Here is a 20983-nt window from a genome sequence, read left to right as displayed (position 1 = left end):
CATAGACTTGTGGCGGAAGATGAAGAAAATCACACTAACGGATACAATAAGTGCCTAGGCACCTTCGGTGCTTGGCCCCTAACAAGGGTACTTGAATTACTTTAGGAAGCGTGAAATGTTCGTGAAACACGTGGTAGGCCTCCTGCAGATCCTCGTCACTGGGAGCCGATGTGGGTCACACTCAAACGCAGTCAGAGGAACCCCAGACCTCACGGTGATATGGGGTGCTATCTGGTCTCCCTCGGGATGATTACACGATGAATTCACAAAGATTTCAGTAATTTTTTCCTTTTTTCGAAAGTTATTTCTGAAGATAACTTGTAGCACAGTCTGTACTATGACTTAATAATAATAATTATAACGGAAAAAAATGTACACTCAGATTTCAAGTGTTACATGTCTCTTTATGTTGTACTTATTTGTCCAGTTGTTGTTGTTTTGCTAAATGCTTCATGCCACAAACTGTTAATATTGAATTTGTCAACCCCATAATGTCAATACTAAAACAGGTTTTAGTATTACAAGATGTGGTGATATTGCTACAAAACATTTTTTTTTTAATGTGCTTACATTTGTCATGTTTTGTTATGGAACTGTTTATTAGAGTGGAAATATGTTAACTAAATTGATGTCAACTTGACTGACTTCATTTCCACTTCAAGCTGCCATATGTTCATTATTTTTTAGTTATTTCAATTAAAGTGTTATGCTGTCCCCTAATTTAAGTTAAGACTTTTAATCTGTAAAAAATAAAAAGTTCTATTCTTGTTCATGATTAATATGTTCCACGATAATTACAAAATAGACCATTTTAGAAAACATTCATACAGGAACCTTAAAAGTAGGCCAGGTTCTAATGTTAACCCTTTTTACCACAATATAACCTTCAAGTTTAACGCTAAACCTTTTTGATAGGCTCAAAAAAAAAAAAATAATAAAAAATAAATAAATAAATAAAAAATTGAAAAATAAAAAAAAAAAAATTCTAAGAGTACTATATCCTAAATCTTAATATCTTATCCCAAACCTCGAACATGGCCAGCAACAAATGATTTTGACTGATCATAAAATTGATATTTAGATACTTTTATGGTACAAATTTAGATACTTACTGACATAAAGGTAGCTTTGAAAAATAGAAATATAGTTGCATAATGAAGAGTATATTTTAAATTTGATAGTGTGTATAAGGCTAGTTTCAAGATAAAGGATGATTTATTACATAGTATCAGAATGAAACTGAACATTTTAAGATCAAAACTGTAAGATTTATTAAAATCTCTTTGAGTACTACCATCCCTTAAGTATAAAGGATAGAGAAGACAGTATTTTAGAAAATGAGTCCATAGTAAACCAGTAAAAAAAAAAAAAAAAAAAAAAAAGTCTAGGTGTCATACAAATATTTAAATTATTCAAAATTGTATCATTTATATAGTACAATTTTACCGAATATACTATATCTTAAATCCAGTTAATTAAACTTTTCTGTAAAACTTTTCAAAATAATATTATGGCACTTCATTATTACATGGCAAATATAGATATTACCAAAGAAAAAGAAAAGAAAATATAAACTTTACTAATGCACTGTTTTATCTTAGTAATTCATGTTTAAATTTACTCTCTAGTGCAGATTCCTGACCAAGCCAAATCCAAACATGAATGTATAAAAACATACTATTATGTGTAAAGTAACTAATTAAGTCTCAGATCAGTGCAAAAGAACAATATACAGTCCATATAGGCCAGGTAATTGAACACAATTTTTGAGGCAGCCATATAATTCAGAGATTTATATAATAAAAAAGAAAAAAAATTATCAGGAAATCTCTATGTCAGCCCAATAGGAAGGCAGGTCTCTGGTAATCAAACAGGCTGAAGTCTCCCTGGTAGCGAGCGTAGAGACGACGGACATCTCTTTGGCTGATTCCAGTAAAATAGCGTTCCACCTTGGTGCGGTTGTAGCGGGTTATCCCTGGTGGGATATTGGGGTATGACACCAGGTCAGCAATACCAGCAGCTTTTAGAATATAAGGAGCATCACGCTCCAGAGTCTCGTGGTGTCCTACAACATTGTAGGCAATATCACAAGGGGCACACAGCTCAGCATATGTCATCCAGTGAATAATGTGGTCACCAAACTGCCTGTCCAAGTGCTGTCGGCCTGACTTGTCACCCAAGTACCGTACAAAGTCTTCAAACTGAAGACCCACACTTTCACTATCATCATGGTGACTCTTGCGATATTTACGAATGATGGCTGGGGCAATGTCATGTTTGTACCAAGGTTCAAATCTTGGGTTCTTCACGAACTTGTCCTTGAAAGCAGATATGAGACGCTCAAATGGGTCTCTCACAATGAAGAACTTGAAATAGGAATTTAACCTGTGAACCAAATAAAAACAAAGTCAGGATAAGAGTATAAACTATTCTTGTAATTTAAAACATTTAAAACTGATGTAATTTTTAACACACCTACATCATACTTATTTACTAATAAGTAAGTGAAAGACATTTGTCACAGCCATTTGTAGCTGTTACAGGGATACTTCACCCCAAAATGAAAATTTTGTCATTACTCACTTAGCCCCATGTCGTTCCAAACCCGTAAAATCTTTGTTCGTCTTTGGAACACAATTTAAGATATTTTGGATGAAAACCGTAATGCCTGTGACTGTCCCATAGACTGCCAAGTAAGTAACACTGTTAAGGTCCATAAAAGTATGAAAGACATCATCAGAATAGTCCATCTGCCATCTGCAGACTCCCGCTATCATAATCGCCTTTTGAAGAGTGAGGTCTGTTTCCAACAGTAGGCATTTCTCTACAATTCTAAGAATCTTCTCAGAGAGCTCATAATTTAGCTTAAAAATTTCTATGTAGGAGTCTTATATTAAGAGCAATTCAGAAGGAAAGGAAAAGACAAAAACTTTCATCTTAGTGAGGAGGCAGGGTTGACCCCATTGCTACGTATGACGCAGTCTTTTGAAGACTGTGATTGGCTAATTGTCCAAAAGGGGGAAACAAGTGCTTTAGGGTTTATTATAAGACTTCACTTTGGAATTAAAGGCTTAATTTGTCCTGTTTTACCGTTCTGTCTCTCTCAGACACACACATTATATACTGTATTATATATTGTGTATATATATATATATACAGTACAGACCAAAAGTTTGGAAACATTACTATTTTTAATGTTTTTGAAAGAAGTTTCTTCTGCTCATCAAGCCTGCATTTATTTGATCAAAAATACAGAAAAAAAATGTAATATTGTAATATATTATTACAATTTAAAATAATTGTTTTTAAATTTATTATACTTTAAATTATCATTTATTTCTGTGATGCAAAGCTGAATTTTTAGGATCATTATCACATGATCCTTTAGAAATCATTCTAATATGATGATTCATTATTAAGTTGGAAACAGTTCTGCTGCTTAATATTTTTTTAGAACATGTGATACTTTTTTTAGGATACTTTGATGAATAAAAAGGAAAAAAAAAAAAAAAGAAGCTATGTTTTTAAAATATAAATATTTTGTAATAACAATATACACTACTGGTCAGTAATTTGGGGTCAGTAATTTTTTTTCTTTCTTTTTTAAAATAAAATCAATACTTTTATTCAGCAAGGATGTGTTAAATTGATAAAAAGTGATAGTAAAGAAAATATATTTTTAGAATATATATTATTAGAAATTGTTTTTTATTTTGAATTAATGCAGTTCTTTTTAACCTTTTATTCATCAAATATATTAGACAGCAGAACTGTTTCCAACACTCATAATAAATCAGAATATTAGAATGATTTCTAAATGATCATGTGATAGACTGGATGTTACATGTGACACTGAAGGCTGGAGTAATGATGCTGAAAATTCAGCTTTGCATCACAGGAATAAATTATTTTTTTAAAGTATATTCAAATAGAAATATATATACACACATATATATATACACACATATATATATATATATATACACACACATATATATATATATATATATATACACACACACACACATATTCTTACTTTTTTATTTACCATGCCATTAATGTTGTACTTAAAATATTTTATAAGAAATGAACAGCGACACAATAAGGTTCTGAAAGTGCTGTAATTTTGTGTTTGTGTCATCACTTTGTTTGTAGAAGGTTATGAAGAACCAAATCATCACTGCCGCAAAGTTGCAGTTTTCCAGTTGCCAAATATGTTAATGTAAAGCCAAATTCACACAGCAGCAGAATATGATTGTTAGTCCTGTATTTGAGTCATCAACAAGGTAACATTGTCAAAAAAAAAAAAATCATTGGCTTTGGGACAAAGGAAAAGAAAGTTGAAATAAAAAAAAGTGCTTCCATTTATCATCACTGCAGCTGTCACTTCAGTACAGAATCATCCCAGCAGACAGCAGAGCCATCAACCCATAATAGAAACTCACCAAATTGGGAGTCAGTCAAGTCACGTCAAGTAACCTTTGTTTGTTTAGCGCTTTATACGATACTGGTTGTGTCAAAGCAACTTTACAGTGTTAAACAGGAAAACAGACTGTCAATAATGCAAGACGACAATAACAGTCATTTTTCCAGCTAAAGTCAGCGGACTTTAGGATCTCTTCTCTCCACTTTCCCTAAATGATGTTTTAGTAACAAGGTTCGGGATGAGTGCGTCAGATATGTAACCATGAAGCGTGCTCACTCGCGGGTGATGAGTCTCGGTCACGTGACCACTACAGCGCTATGAGATCCGGTGTGAAGCACTTGAATTCAGCGAAGAACACAAATGTGATTTAAACTAGTTTAAATCCAGATGAAACAGCGCTGACAAACAGGAGAAACGTGCATATGGCAAGGACGATATAGTCATAAGGCTTTTCAATCTACAAATTGCCACACACAATATATGCTGAGTTTCAGTTAATTTTTTGCGACACGCTTAATTTGTTCACAGAAAGAAAACTCAAATGGCAGAAAGCGACATTTGTTTTGTTTTCTTTATTTTACAAAAGCACAATGTTTTGTTTTCATTGCGAGTGTACAGAAATAAGAGCAGACCTTTATACAATGATGCATTATCAATAAGACAATAAGGGCCCTATTTTAATGATCTAAACGCAAAGTGTAAAGCGCACGGCGCAGGTGCACTCAGGGTGTGTCCAAATCCACTTTTTCTATTTTAACGACGGAAAAACGGTTGGCGCACCCGGGTCTAAATGGGTTGTCCTAATTCTCTTAATGAGTAATGGGTGTTTTTTGGGCGTAACGTGCAATAAACCAATCAGATTCTCATCTTCCATTCCCTTTAAGAGCCAGTTGTGCTCGTGCCATGACGGATTTGCTATTTACACGACGGAATTTGGCAAGCGCAAAGACAGAACGCATCTCCAAGATGAAACGGAGCTGCTCGTGTGCGAGCAAATAGATAGCCTAATTCTGATACATGCGATGACTATCCATTATGACATGTAGGCATTTTTATATTTAATTAGCCTACAAAAAATTCGTATGCATTCCAATCCTTTAATTTTTTCATATTTGGCATGTTTGTGTGCTGCTGTGCGTCCCTGTGTTTAATAAGCAGTGTGTATGCGCGCTGTGGACCCTCCTATACTAACACGCTCTTTAAATAACAAAGAAAAAACATTGTGCCAGACTTTATACCAGGTTTGAGTTGGTCTATGGCGCAGTCTATTTTTTAGCTCCATAAAATAGCAATGCGCCAGAACACACCTCTTTTTTAGACCAGCATGCCCATGGGGGCACAAATGGGCGCAAATGCATTTGCTAATTAAACGACATGGCGCTGGATGGGAAAATGCGAACGGCGCCGTACTGAAACTAGCAAACACACTTGCGCTGAGCCTTGCGTCGCATTGCGCCGGGTGTATGATAGGGCCCTAAGTGTTTAAAGTTGATTCTGCTGGTATAAGGAAACAGATGAAGTGATCGTGCCGGTGTGTACGCACACACACACACAAAAGAAATCAGTTCCAGCATTTGTAACTTGACAACACAGTTGGTACTTTATAAAAATAAAATACAGTGAACCAAACATCAGTGCGCCCGCCTCTGTTTCACTGTTGGAACTGAAGTACATGCTATGTTTAGGGAAAAACTATACTGTCAACTGAAAATAAGAATAATCTATCTAACTACAACTTACAGCACAAATAAATACGATAAAGATACAAATAAAATGAACAGTGATTTTAATTTTTTTTTTTTTTTTTTTAGGTAGGTCTAACATTAGTTTTTATTACAAAGATTAGTTTAGTTAAATGTATTGAATAATTGAATGTTTGAATTTATATTTTATATTTTAATGTTTATTTTAGTTATTAAGGCTATTCAACCTAGAGCAGTGAGTGTTATGTCTGCTATAGGATACTTACCAAGACGGGCATTTTGACATAATTTTGTGTGAATTTGTCCATTCAAGCACAAGACTTCAAAAAGAGCCTAATATTTGCGTGCGTTCTGAGGCGCGGGTTTGCGCACTTTGGATGAGCGCATGCACAAATCTTCTCTCTGGCTCTTAAATGTTTAAACTGGCAAAGCTTAAATGAGTTTAGTTTAAACACCGATATCAACGTGTGCTGTTCAGATCTCACCTGTGCGCGTGCTATCAGCACCCAAGTGATGAAGGAATAAATGACTGCTCATATTACAGCATACGGCATTTGCATTGAACAAGAGTGAATGGTTTGTCCACGTTTTTTTTTCATCACTGTGAAAAGCCAGAATGTGCATCCATCAACAGAAATATACATTAGCCGAACCCTGTTTGTTTTATGTGTTATTTATAGCAAACTATTTTACAGATGCTTTGTCAGATTTCAGCTGAACCGCGGTCCTAGTGCGTGGAGAACCAAACGGTTCCACCCCTAATATATATACACTCATGCCCAAAAGTTTTGGCAGTGACATAAATTTTGTTTTGCAAAGTTTGTTGCTTCAGTATTTGTAGAATATTCTTCCACATGTTTCTATGGTATACTGAAAAACAATGATAAGCATATCATAAGTTTTAAAGGCTTTTATTGGCAAAAAAAATATATAATGAATCAATATTTACAGTGTTGACCCTTGTTCTTCATAACCTCTGCAATTCGCTCTGGCATGCTGGATATTAGCTTCTAGGCCAAATCCTGATTGATGGCGATCCATTCTTGCCTTAGTTCTCGGAGTTGATCACAATTTGTGGCCTTCTGCTTGTCCACTTGCCTTTTAAGGACTGACCACAGGTTCTCTATGGGATTGAAATCCGGGGAATTGCCTGGCCACGGATCCAAAATTTCAATGTAATGATCATCGAGCCACTTCTTTATCACTCTTTCTTTGTAACATGGTGCTCCATCATGCTTGAAAATGCACGGATCATCACCAAATTGCTCATGGATCATTGGAAGAAGTCGATCTTGCCGGACATTTTAATACCATTCTTTATTCATGGTAGTGTTTTTGGGCAGCATTATGAGAGAGCCCACTCCCTTGGTTGAAAGCAACCCCACACATGGATGGTCTCAGGATGCTTCACTGTTGGCACAACACAGGACTCATGGTAGCGTTCACTTTTTCTTCTTCGAACAATCGATTTTCCAGATGTCCAAACAGTCAGAAGGGAACTTCTTCAGAGAAAAAAAAAAAACTTTGCACCAGTCTTCTGCTGTCCAGTCTTTGTACTTCCTGCAGAATTTCAGCCTGTCCTTGATGTTTTTCTTGGAGAAGTGGCTTCTTTGTGGCCCTTCTTGACACCAGGCCGATGTCTAAAAGTTTTTGCCTCACTGTGCATGCCGATGCTCTCACACCAACCTGCTGCCAAGATCTGAGCAAGCTCTGCACTGCGGGTTACACAATTCCGTAGCTGACTCCTCAGGTGGAGACAGTCCTGGTGCTTACTGGACACTCTGGGATGTTATGAAGACTTCTTCACTGCAGGCGAACCTCTCTCCTTGAAGTTCTTGATGATCAGGTAAATGGTTCTTTCAGGTGCAATATTCTTTATAGCAATTTCCTTGCGTGTAGGGCCATTTTGATGCAAAGCGATGATGGCTGCACGTGTTTCTTTGGAGGTAACCATTGCTAACAAGAACACAATGATTGAAAGCGCTTCTTCCCTCCTTTTATAGCAATCAGTCTGCTCGTACAATCTAATTAGTATGATAGTGATTTTACCTGACTAGAACTCATTCACACTTTCACATGTGCTGCTTTGATTAGTCAATTACACTGCATTCCAAATTATTATGCAAGTGACATATCAATAGGATTTCAGTACAATAAAGAGTCAGATTTTGTTTGTGTTGTTTTTCACATCTTTTTAGATAACTGGTATAAATCTCAGACAGGTTTGTTCAGTAGTTTGCCAGGTCTTCGTAAATGGAAACTCTACTTAAAGAGGTTGTACCAAATTATTAAGCAAGTCACAGTTCTCGTGAAATATGGTGAGGAGGAAAGATCTTTCTGAAGATGAAAAGTATGAAACAATGCAATGTCTTGCAAAAGGCATCAAAACAATATTTTGCGAAAAGCAAACAGAAATTATTGAACTGTGAAAAGATTACAATCCCTGATGTAATTCACAGTTCTGTGCATGTAGAAATTACCAAAATCTACCACACTCATCCTCACATCATTTCAAACCTGTATGTATTTCTTTCTTCTGTTAAATTGCAAAAAATATTTTTTTGAGCATCTTTTTTGGCCACACAGTGAAAGTCAGTAGGGTCCAAATGCTTTTAGATCGCAGTGTCCTTCAAGTTATCATCATTTTTGTTCTGCAAAATAAATGCACCAGCATACTGTGGACAAATTTTATAGGGTTAGAAACATGTTTGGTGATAATGTTGACACAAGTCTAGTCATGCCACTATATCTGATGGTGCAAATGGACTGAAAGAACACAAATTTTGTGGCAAAATGGAAGCAACAAGAAATTGCAACTTTTTTTTTTCACATATGTAGAAATGTGAGATAATGTGCTTGTTAATGTTTACTAATAGACTCATTAAACATTCCATAATAATCACCATTTCATGTAAATCCAAAGGCTTACAAATGTCATTAAACTTTTAATTAATACGATCATGCACATCTTGACAATCTACAAATGATTTTAACAAATGTTATAGAATGGTTAAAAGCTTTTGTTAATGTACCACACTCTTCATGCTGTTGTGGTGTGATATGGGTAGGTTAGAGGCAGGTTTGGTGGTATGGGTTGGGTAAGGGGTCAGCAGCGTACAGGGTCAATTGATTACTATGAGGAAACACTGTTTAATCTGTTTATATTACGTTGTTTTTATAAATGAAGTATTTTCTTGATTTTCTTTCCCTCCCATTGATGTATGCTTGAAAGAATATTCTATTTAATGATAAACAATAGTATATTAAAATAATAAGTGTTGAGATAATAAAAACATGTTTTGCACCCAAATTACAATGTGTTATTTCTTTAGCAAGCATTTAGTTAAATAACCACCCTTGACACAAACTTTATTAAAGTAGCTAAAAGTCCAGTGCCAATAAAGATACAAAAAAATTAATTAAGTCAAATGATTAATAGTTTCAACTTATTATGACTTAGTGAATGATATGTTAACATGAAAAGTTTGCGAAGTACTTAAAATGACTAATAAAGCTATATTTTCACAACATTTGTAAATGTAAAAATGGGCATTAGCTAATATGTGAACTGAAGTTTAATGACATTGGTTAGCATTCAAAAGTACATAAAAATAAGCTTGTAATAATTGTATAATTTCTGTTAAAATAATTTGTAGGTATTTAAAAAGCACATGATTATATAAACATTAACTAATGATCCGTTAAACATTATATAATTAATTAATTAATTATTAATTAAGCTTTTAATCATTGTAAACTATCTGTCAAAACCATATGGAGATCATTTAAAAAATGCATGTTCATATTAAAGTTTAATGACATTTGTAAGCATTTCAATTTACATTATATAATGATCGGCTAATCATTAGATGATGTTTAATAAGTACATTAGTAAACTTTAAAAAGCATCTCATATTTCTAGATATGTGAATATATATTAACTAATGATCTGTTAAACATTATATAATGTTTGTTAATGATTTATTAAGGAAAGTTATTATAAAGTTTTACCAAATTTTTTTGTTTTCTTGGTTTGGTAAAGTTAAGCAGAGCTCAACAATAAGGACTGGCCTGCTGGTCTGAAGCCAGTGTAAGAGAGTGAGAGCTTGAAGGCCAAGCATTAGAAGTAATAGTATACATATGTTGAAACTACATAGCAATTTTTTTTTAGCAAAAGAGTCAGGACTTTAATGTAGTTTCATTAAAGCTGTAATTATTTCCAAAATGTTGCAAATTTTCTTCATGTAAACAAGTTTTTTTTTTGTTTGTTTGTTTTTTGGCAAGCTTACTGAAAACGCTGGCAGGTCAGATTAAAATCTAAATGACTAATTTGACAAACAAACAAACAATAAATAAATAACATCATAATAATTTTGGTTGTTGAGACCCGTTTAGTAACATACTTTCCAAGAAACATCTCTTTACAAAAACATTTTTGTGAAGTGAACTGATGTAAACCTTTGATGAATTTCTGTGTCCGTCATAGAGGACAGGCGAGGTAAACCATTTCTTTCATGATCATGAACCAGGTTCTCTGGTATAGCTTCAACTTTTGAGAACTTTCCTGAAAGACAAAAAAGTTAAGCATGTTTTAAGTTTTAAGGAGATATGCAGGCTGCCATTATACTTAAAATGTGATGCTGAATTATGGGATTTTTACAGTTTATGGAAACTTTACAATTACAACTTAGTTGTAAGATTTATCAAATATACAAGTTATTTTACCTAAAGTCATGTCTTGCCATTAAGGACAAGAAGTTATTTTACCTGAAGACATATCTTACCATTCAAGACAATTAGGACCTTCTTCCATTGTGTATTTCCAACTTTGGGTGTCTGACAGAAGAGTATTTTGTGCTTGTCACACACAAAAATGCGGTCCAACACAAACTTGCCCACAGTTGTGTGGGTGAGGTTCCACAGAGATGAATTTCTGCAAACAGTTGCTAACAGCTTCAGGCGCTTCTCATTCACTGACTGCCAGTCTATGGGCTCCACCACAGAGGGACCAACTGAGGACTAATACCCACAACACAATCGACACACATGAACATATACATGACAGCCAAAAACACATAACTGAAAATTCAATTCAAGTTGCTTCTGAATAAAGCAAGTAAGTGAACCCAGTATACCCTGGCAAACTGTCTCACCAGTATATATGGCTGCGATGCTCCCTTGTCTGGCCACTGGAGATTCATCGTAACAGATGGCAAGGTCCAAACAAACATCTCTGTCCTCTCTGCATAGTCTGAAAATGTATTGAGGGGAAACTCTCAGAGTGCTTTATGGTCAATGAATATAAATATATAAATAAGTTGTGGGATATTTTAAATAACAAATACAACATAGCAGGGGTGCAAATCTGGTCTGATAGGTGGTCTGATATCTGGACCAAAACTTGAGTACTGTGTATAGGCGTGGAAGAAAAAAACTGATTCTCCTATACAACGGAGCCATATTCTACTTTCTGCCAATTAAACACAAAAACACACACACAACATCATGTATGTACAAATTTTGTATAATGTTTAATGGTTAAAACGAAACACAGTGGCAACCACAGACTTCATTGGACAGTATATGCACTGTGAGAAATGTGCACTTTGCTTGACAGTGTGCTTATTCAGCTGTATTTCAATTTTTCTCTTCCAAGTGCTCTACAAAGGCATAATTTTGCTGTTTGGAATGCAATATAAATTTGATACATCAAACTCACTTGTTGACAGATGGTGTTTTCAAAAGCTTGTGTGCTTTGTGGGTGTTCTTTCTAAAGCGTGCTTGTGGCTGTGCGTAACTATGTAAGCATGTTAAGGACTAGACATAACACCTGATATGTTAAAATAAATCTGTGTATTAGTGTGAATGTAGCCCTGCCACTGTCTATGATGTCATCAGTAATATATATTTTATATTTGCTTGTATGTTTTCATGCTATATTTAGTCATAACTCTTAATAAACAATAGTTTGAATTATTATTAATTTCTAATTATTTTAAAATGTTTTGTTTGAAATAAGTCTTTATTATTTAGAGAATTTGTGAATGGGCAGCTTTGTATGCTACTAGTATTTCACAATATGCTGAAGTCCACATATTTTTTCTATGAGAGCTGCTTGAACAGAATTCCATATATTTTTGTGTGAAAGCTGTTTTTGCTGGGATATATGCTGGCAAATGTAACCATCCAGTTGACTTGCCACATCTGCATTTGTTTTATTCAGAAAAGATATTATTAAGAAAATAAAAAGAAAAGATATTAGCATTCATTAACAAAATTAAAACAACACAGAATTTATTAAAGAGTAGGTCATATGGTATTTTAAAGTATCCCAATATTGTGTTGGGAGTCCCCTACAACAGGTTTAAATGCATCTAAGGTCAGAAAACATTGTAATTTTCTCAGAATATACATTTAATATTAGAGTCATTTGCCAATGATTTTGAAACGTTTCATTCCAAGCAAGTTAGGAGCAAACCCCTCACTTCCATAAGCCTACTCTGCTCTGATTAGTCAGCGGGCCAAGTCTGTTGTGATTGGTACAGAGAGGAGTCCTTGAGCCAGTTAGCGAGTGCCATTGAAAAGTAAAAAAAGTGAAAGTGACGTGAGATACACCCAAGTATGGTGACCCATACTCGGGAATTAGTGCTCTGCATTTAACCCATCCAAAATGCACACACACAGCAGTGAACACACTCACACTGTGTACACACACCCGGAACAGTGAGCAGCCATTTATGCTGCAGCACCCGGGTAGCAGTTGGGGGTTCGTTGCCTTGCTCAAGGGCACCTCAGTCTTGGTATTGAGGGTGGAGAGAGCACTGTACATTCACTCCCCCCTTTTGAATTACGAGTCCGATTCTCTAACCATAAGGTATACTATACTGCTCCTGTAGCTCAAGTGGTAGAGCATTGCGTTACGAAGCGCAAGGTTGGGGGTTCGATTCCCCGGGAACACATGATAGGTAAAAATTGATAGCCTGAATGCACTGTAAGTCGCTTTGGATAAAAGCGTCTGCTAAATGCATAAATTTAATTTAATTTAATAAGGCCACGACTTCCCCAACAAAGCACCTTTTCATAAAACAATAATATAGTGCTCAAATCCATTCTTATAACAATGACATAAAATACAAATACACTTATGCAAGTGAATCGTTCCCACAGCTAAAGTTTAGCTGCTAAACTGTGAACACTTAAAACAATAATGTGGGTAAAAAATAAACAGCAATTTCGCTATGATTATAAAGTCTGTGTGCTACACTACATTCTTTATTATTAAATGAAGTAATTAGGACAACGTCAGTCTACATTAATCGATACATTCTCAGGAAATAGTGAGTTCACAGCGAATTATCAGAACTACTTCAGTAAGACAGTAATATCATGCTTTACTTGGAAACCTAAAGCTGCACTAGGCATACATCAAATATTAGCCCAAAAACTTGATATTTTGAGCACTCAATTGAAAAATGTACACATAACGTATCACTCGTAGGCTACTTGCAGGTGGTGGTTTGGAGAGCTTGTTAGTCCAAATTAAGAAGATTAGAAGCCAACGAAGATAAAAGCCAAGATTAGAAATGCAGTCCTTGATAAAATGACATGCACACAACAAAAGGTTCAAATTGTCTTACGGTGGTATCCTTGAACACAGCGACTTCTCAACATGATGTAAATGCAATAACTAGCGGAAGTGTTTGTGGGCAGGTCAGACTTGAGTTAATTAAAGTTAGTTTTATTTATATGTGGATTTATACAAAACAGATTGTGTCAAAGCAACTGAACAACATTAATTAGGAAAACAGTGTCAATAATGCAAAATGACAGTTAAAGGCAGTCCATCATTCAGCTCAGTTCAGTTTAAATAGTATCTGTGGAATCATTTGTAATCAAGTCAACGATACCGCTGTAAATAAAGTGTCCCCAACTAAGCAAGCCAGAGGCGACAGCGGCAAGGAACCAAAACTCCATCGGTGACAGAATGGAGAAAAAATCTTGGGAGAAACCAGGCTCAGTCGGGGGGCCAGTTCTTCTCTGGCCAGACGAAAGCAGCAGTTCAATTCCAGGCTGCAGCAAAGTCAGATTGTGCAGAAGAATCATCTGTTTCCTGTGGTCTGTCCCGGTGGTCTTCTGAGACAAGGTCTTTACAGGGGATCTGTATCTGGGGCTCATATAGTTGTCCTGGTCTCCGCTGTCTTTCAGGGCTGTAGAGGTCCTTTCTAGGTGATGATCCACTATCTGGGCTGGATACGTAATCAGACTCAGTTCATATTTTGTGGGCAGGCGGGGATTATGCAAATGTGTTACCCAGTGATGTATACCGGTAACAGGTAAAAGATTTGAAAATATGACGACTCGTTAAGGCGATTCAGAATTGAAAAATCTCTTTTGAGAGACAATATCTTTATTTATCATGCACTTTTTTGATTCCATCTTCCTCTATCACATTCCAGAGGTTTTCAGTGGGGTTCAGGCCTGGAGATTGGGCTGGCCATGACAGGGTCTTGATCTGGTGATCCTCCATCCACACCTTGATTGACCTGGCCGTGTGGCATGGAGCATTGTCCTGCTGGAAAAAAAAATATAATCATAGTTGTTGGGGATTGTTGTAGGAGAAGGAGGAAGGTTTTTTTGTTGAAGGACAATGTTGTACTTGGCTTTATTCATGCACCCTTCAAAAAGACAAATGTGCCTGATTCCAGCCTTGATGAAACACCCCCAGATCATCATCGACCCTCCACCAAATTCCTCAGTGGGTACGAGACACTGTGGCTTGTATGCCTCTCCAGGTCTCCGTCTTACCATCAGATAACCAGGTGTTCTGCAAAGCTGATAATTCATCTCATCAGAGAAGGTCCAATCCTTTTGGTCTTTTGCAAACCTCTGACCCTAGGAGCCTGTTTCGAACCCCCCTCTCCATGCTATTCAACCTAGCTGCCATTTGCCATTCTTTTTGTAAGTCACTTGATGTCATCCTATGGTTGTTGAGTAATGTAAATTTTAAGCTGGAAAAGTCGATTTAAATATGAATCCTGCATGTTCTGCATGTCTCTTGGAAGTTGTGGCCTAGTGGTTGGAGAGTTTGACTCCTAACCCTAAGGTTGTGGGTTCGAGTCTCGGGCCAGCAATACCACAACTGAGGTGCCCTTGAGCAAAGCACCGAATCCCCAACTGCTCCCCGGGCACAGCACCATAAATGGCTGCCCACTGATCCGGGTGTGTGTTCACGTGTGTGTTTGTGTGTGTTCACTGCTATATGTGTGCACTTTGGATGGGTTAAATGCAGTGCACAAATTCTGAGTATGGGTCACCATACTTGGCTGTATGTCACGTCACGTCTGTTAATGAATCGCGGAAGTGCGGTTTCGTTTATTACACACATTAGAAATGTGCGTGAAGCTCGCCGTGATTTCAGCGTCTGCCGTCTCACTAAATAAGGACATGAACAACATATCCAGAACTGCACTGAGAGTAACTCCATAAGCATTTGACCATTTTATTCGAGTAATACTAGCTTTATATAACATACACAGAACTGTAAAGGTATTCACGGCAACCCATCAAAATAAAAGTCTGGTTTAATTTAAAGACAAGTATTTGCCAGAAATGTATTACTATTGTTCAGCAGAAATGTACATGGTCTACTACTACTACCACTAAAATGAAAAAAACATAATTTTTTTAAGGAATAATCGCACAATGTTTCTTCTATGTTTTCATTTTAATAGTAAATCCCCTTTGTTTACCAAAAAATAAAGTTTGCTTAATTTTCAATAATTAAAAGATATATTAAATTAATGTTTTATGCCTTCATTTGATAACCAGAAAAAAATAAATACACAACAGAATTTCTGATATAAAAAAAAAAAAACATTTCATAAGGCTATTTTAAGAAAAAAAATTAAGTTGTTTTTATACATTTAAATATTTAGACATGTTAAAACAGAGAATTAAGTAACAATAAAACATGGTAAAGAAAAAAAACATTTCATAGGGCCCTAAACATGTAATTTTTGTTAAACTTTTAATAAATTGATATAAAAAAATATAAGTTTCATGATTTTAATTAATTAGACATGTTTTTTGATTAATAAAATTTAATTTAACCATTAAAAACGAGTCTAGACAAATAAAAAAGGAAAAAAACTGAATCCAGAAAAATTAAAACAGAAAAAACGGAATTTGGGAAAAAATAAAACTGATTTCATAGGGCCCTATAAACAGGTGAGGCTCTTCCCTAGTGGTTTGGCTGTGTAAGTTTTTTGGCAATAGAGCACTTCAGAGTAAGAAGTGGTTGCTATCACCAGGGTTGTTCCTCTTTCTCTGTGGCACCCTCTAGCTGTTTAGCTTGGAGGTAGCTTCCATGATGGTCTGTGATGGAGAGCATGAGATTGTTAGAGCTACCATGGGCACAGCACTCACAGTGCTCTCTCCCCTGATCTCCCAGAAGAATTGCACGGATACTATTTAAACTGAACTGAGCTGAATGATGACACCACTGAATTCAATGCTGAACTGCCTTTAACTGTCATTTTGCATTATTGACACACTGTTTTCCTAATTAATGTTGTTCAGCTGCTTTGACACAATCTGTTTTGTATAAAGCGCTATATAAATAAAGGTCACTTGACTTGACTCCTGAGGCCTCTTCTAGTCCTTCAGGACTGGATGCTTAAAATATGTGCTCCTCTCTGTTGGGTTGCCCTTTAGAGCTTATGGCTGAATAATGGGTATGGTTGGAGTAGCAATATTCTGGTCTGCCCTCTTCCAATTGATAGTTGCTGATAAGCTTCAGTGATGTTATTCTGACTAAATTGTAGTCAGGTGAGTTTCTTGTGGGAAGACGTTTGTTTCTTTGACAGCAGAATCATTTGCATTATCTGAGTGGTCTGGCAGTTTAGTGTCCCTTTATACTTTGATTAGTGCATCAAGAGTCCCGCTGAAGTTTTAAAGATGCGTCTGTTCTGCCTCTGGGTGTTAGTTGTGGCTTAGGGGGTAGTTCACAGACATCCTGGCACCCAGTCCTGTTGTTGGGTGAGGGGTCTGTTGGATTATTCAATAAATATAACAGGGCTGTACAGTGTATGTCACATATTCTGTGAAAAAATCTGTGAGACGAATACATTTACCCCACTATCATTTATGCCAGAGCTGCATGATAAATCATAATTAACACTAAATCTAGCATAAATCGACCTATCTAGTGCGATTATAATATCGCAAAGCCTGCAATTATATTTTTGTTTGAGTCACTTATAATGCGAGTTTGAGTTGCTTATAATGTGCATTTGTAAAAGCATCACTCGTCAAACATCATCATTATAAATATACTTTATTATCATGAAAATACCTGAGAAGGCTTCTGAAACTACTTCTGCGGGGCATATTTGGAGTTTCTGCACGAGAGCTCCCTCTGGCTTTTAGATGCAGCAGCAGTCAACCATACTTCACTGACAAGCTGTGCATAAAAAAAAAATCACTGCCAACTGCCAAATCGTGTGAGGTTTATTTTCGATTTATTGTGCAGCCCTAATTTGTGCGATACAGTTTTGCACGTGAATGAAATACAGCCACTTGTTTGTGTAAAGCAAGAATTTGTTATGAGAGTTTAATCTAGGACTGTACAATTAAACAAAATCATGATTTGGCTTAAGCCTGGCTCACACTACAGGATTTTTAGCCCGATTTAGCCCCGATTTCCCCCTCCCGAGAATCGGAGCAAACATCTTGTCGAGCACCTCGATCTATCCCGATGTTTGGCGTGGATTATCTGGTAATGTGAGGCGTTCACCGATCGAATCTTGCACCTCCCAATCTGCTCGCACACAAATCGGGGCAGCCCCGATTAATATCAAACATGTTTGATATTTAGGATTTAAATCGGGATGATGATGGCTATATGATTACGTCAGTATTTTCACAGCCAATGTGCAAAACCGCAAAACAGCTGATCTATGGCTCCGCTGGATAGTGGAGACAGAGGAAACTGTTTCTTGACATTTTGTAATAACACAACAGTCTGTATAATGTGTTGAAAAAGCATCACAACCGTAAGGAGAAAGAGAAGCGCTGGAGTAAAATCACCTCAGTTTTGAATGCACCGAGTGAGTGCAGAAAGCTGCTAGCACGCTAGCTAACATATGTAAACAAATATCAGTGACGAATTGCTGCGTGAGATCACGTGAGGCGTTCCCTCTGATATGATAATCTTAATGATATCTTGCAGTGTGTGATTCGCCACAATGTTCAAATCTTGTAGTGCGTGCATGTTTAAGATTTGAGGGAAGATAATCTGCAAAGATTCTCCTAATGTGTGTGCTGCAGCCAGATTTCATAATCGGTTAGGATTTTAAAAATCCTGTAATGTGAGCTTGGCTTTAGTGTGATTATGACATCAGTGAAGTGTTTGTAATAACTTCTTATCACAAAAAGAGGCAGATTTTTTTTTTATAGTATCCTGCAGAGTGATAAAGGCCATGTCGATTTGCATTGCATTATAAATATGGCTTGACAAGATGGCTTGACACAGATAACACAGATAAACCATATGTTGTCCCAATCAAGTGTTTATTGTGTTCAAGTTTCATCAGTCAAAACGCCTCCATCTGCTTTTTATTCTGCTACAGCTACAGTAGGTGGCCATCGGAGCATTAAAAGCAGTAGCCTATTTCAGGCTAGGCTACATACATGGATTCTAAATGCCAATATTCTTCTATTACTTAATATTTGTCACAAATACATTTTTAATTTATATATTAAAATTCCTTTAATAAAACAGCATGCATTTTTGTCATGCACATACTTTGATATTCGTTACCTGTCCTTTATTTTGACAAAGAACTTATGTTGGGAAAAGATATCTTTTCACTAATTGCTGCGTATTTTATTAATTCTGTCCTTTATTTTAGTGCAGCGTGAGGAACTGTATAATTTCGCTCCCATTACTTAGGCCTAACTAAAGCAAGAAACAGATAAAGTAAACTTGGCACAATTAAGCTAAATCACTGAAACTGTAAAGAAGAGACGGATTAATAAAACAACCTCTGTTTAAACTCAAGTTCTCTTATTAGAATTATGTTGATGACTGATAGCCTACTGTGTAGGTCTATATACTGCTGTGATATGTTTCAGGCTTTCCGTATCATAACATTTTAGAAATCAATTTATTCTAATAACATTTTAGAAATTGCATTCCCAACGAGAAAATCACGGAGATTCAGCCCAGTGCCGGTCAAAAATGCACAGGTGGACTGAAGGACAAATCGTCAAAACTAATTTAAATGTCATATAATGTCCATTGTCACTATTATCTTATTTAAAAATTTCATGTGTTTCACATAACTTTGCTATCAGTTCTGAGAGTGCAAGATTTATTTCTTTGGCGTGCATGCTGCTGAGTGTGACGCTCAAGAGATGTGCTGAGGGCTTACATCATTTATTCTTGTCTGTCTATTTTTTTCTTCATTACAAATCTTGTTTATTTTGTATCATTGCATGTAAAAAATGATTCACTTTGTTATGTATGTGCAAAATGTGAAACTGCAATAATCTTCGCAGTCTGTAGCATTTTATAATTATTTGTACAATTATCTTAACCTGGTTTGTATGTTTATTATTTAATGCATAAGCGATTTTATCAAAAAAAAGAATATGAGAGTAATTAAAACATGTTTATGACTGCGACAAGAACACTAATGATCAACAAACAGGAGCAGCAGATCATTTTAGGATGTCTAATAGCCTTCAATTTACAGGTTATAACAGCACCTGTCTCGGATGTAGACTTGTGAAGATTTATTTTAATGTGGATCCCATAGCGTTAACCTAAAATACATGTGCTCTATTACTATTCATAGTTAAGTGTTTGTGCGGTAAAGTACTAATGCACATTCATGACAGGGAGGCGCCCGTTTGATCACTTGAATTTTTTCCTGATAATGAAATAACGAAAAACTGGGGTACATCACATACAGTAGGTGGCCAACCAAAATGATGGTTCTACGCCGTAAGTGCCGCCTCTGCCGTGTATGCAAAGAGCATTTGCAGCTTTTGACCGCTGAGTGGCGCTTTAACCACAAGTTATCAAACAAGCGCATCACAGCACATTTTCACAAATAGACGTCAGCTTTGCCTCACCGATGTGTTACATTTGTCGGCTGCAGTCGGGGAAAATGGAAGAAAAACACTGTAGTTAAAATATTTAATATTCACAGATGAAAGTTTAGTACTCATGAAATGTGGGTTTCTTAGAACGAATTCAAGCAGGATAAATGTCAAGCCTATGAGCCTGTGCTTATATTTTCTCTAAGCTGCACAGTATTACACCATATTTTAGATTTGACACATTTAATAGGTGTGCAGTATAATTCTTATAATGTGAATTATGTGTTATATTATTCAAAAAAAAAATTCTAAAGTCTATTTTAGTGAGCTAGGCTGCATGGATTTATATGCAAAATGTCAATATTCCTTCAATAAAACAGCATGCATTTTTGACACGCACTACTTTGTTATTCGTTACCTGTCCTTTAGTTTGACAGATAACTTCTTGGGAAATAGATCTGTCTGTACACTGATTAAGAAATTGTTGCGTGTTTTACAACTTATTTTCTTTATTTAAGTAAAACGCGAGGCACTGTATGATTTCGTTCCCATTATTTAGGCCCAATTAAAACAAGAAACAAATAAATTAAACCTGCATGATTTAGCTAAATCATTAGCAAATCATTCAAACTAAAAAATGGACTGATTAATAAAATGTCCTCATGTTTAAACTCAATTTCTCTCATTATAATCAACAAAATACACATGATGTAAAAAAGAGCTTCATGATTTGACAACTTCAATGATT

At 35.9% G+C, this 20983-nt stretch overlaps 1 protein-coding gene across 3 annotated transcripts in view; it reads right to left on the bottom strand.

The window, feature by feature from the left end:
• Positions 1-1073: 1073 nt before the first annotated feature.
• chst10 (carbohydrate sulfotransferase 10) overlaps positions 1074-20983 on the bottom strand; it is a 154416-nt gene continuing 134506 nt past the window's right edge. For all 3 annotated transcript variants that reach the window (XM_042755700.1, XM_042755649.1, XM_042755758.1), the window contains 4 exons: positions 11283-11380; positions 10914-11148; positions 10588-10693; positions 1074-2385 (listed from right to left, as the gene is read on the bottom strand). In XM_042755700.1, coding sequence (XP_042611634.1) covers positions 1836-2385; positions 10588-10693; positions 10914-11148; positions 11283-11380 — 989 coding nt within the window. In that variant the 3' untranslated portion in view covers positions 1074-1835. The remainder of the gene's footprint in view (positions 2386-10587; positions 10694-10913; positions 11149-11282; positions 11381-20983) is intronic.

This window comes from Cyprinus carpio, chromosome A1 (genome assembly GCF_018340385.1).
Source record: "Cyprinus carpio isolate SPL01 chromosome A1, ASM1834038v1, whole genome shotgun sequence".
Lineage (NCBI taxonomy): Eukaryota > Metazoa > Chordata > Actinopteri > Cypriniformes > Cyprinidae > Cyprinus > Cyprinus carpio.
This window is presented reverse-complemented; position numbering and strand designations above follow the sequence as displayed.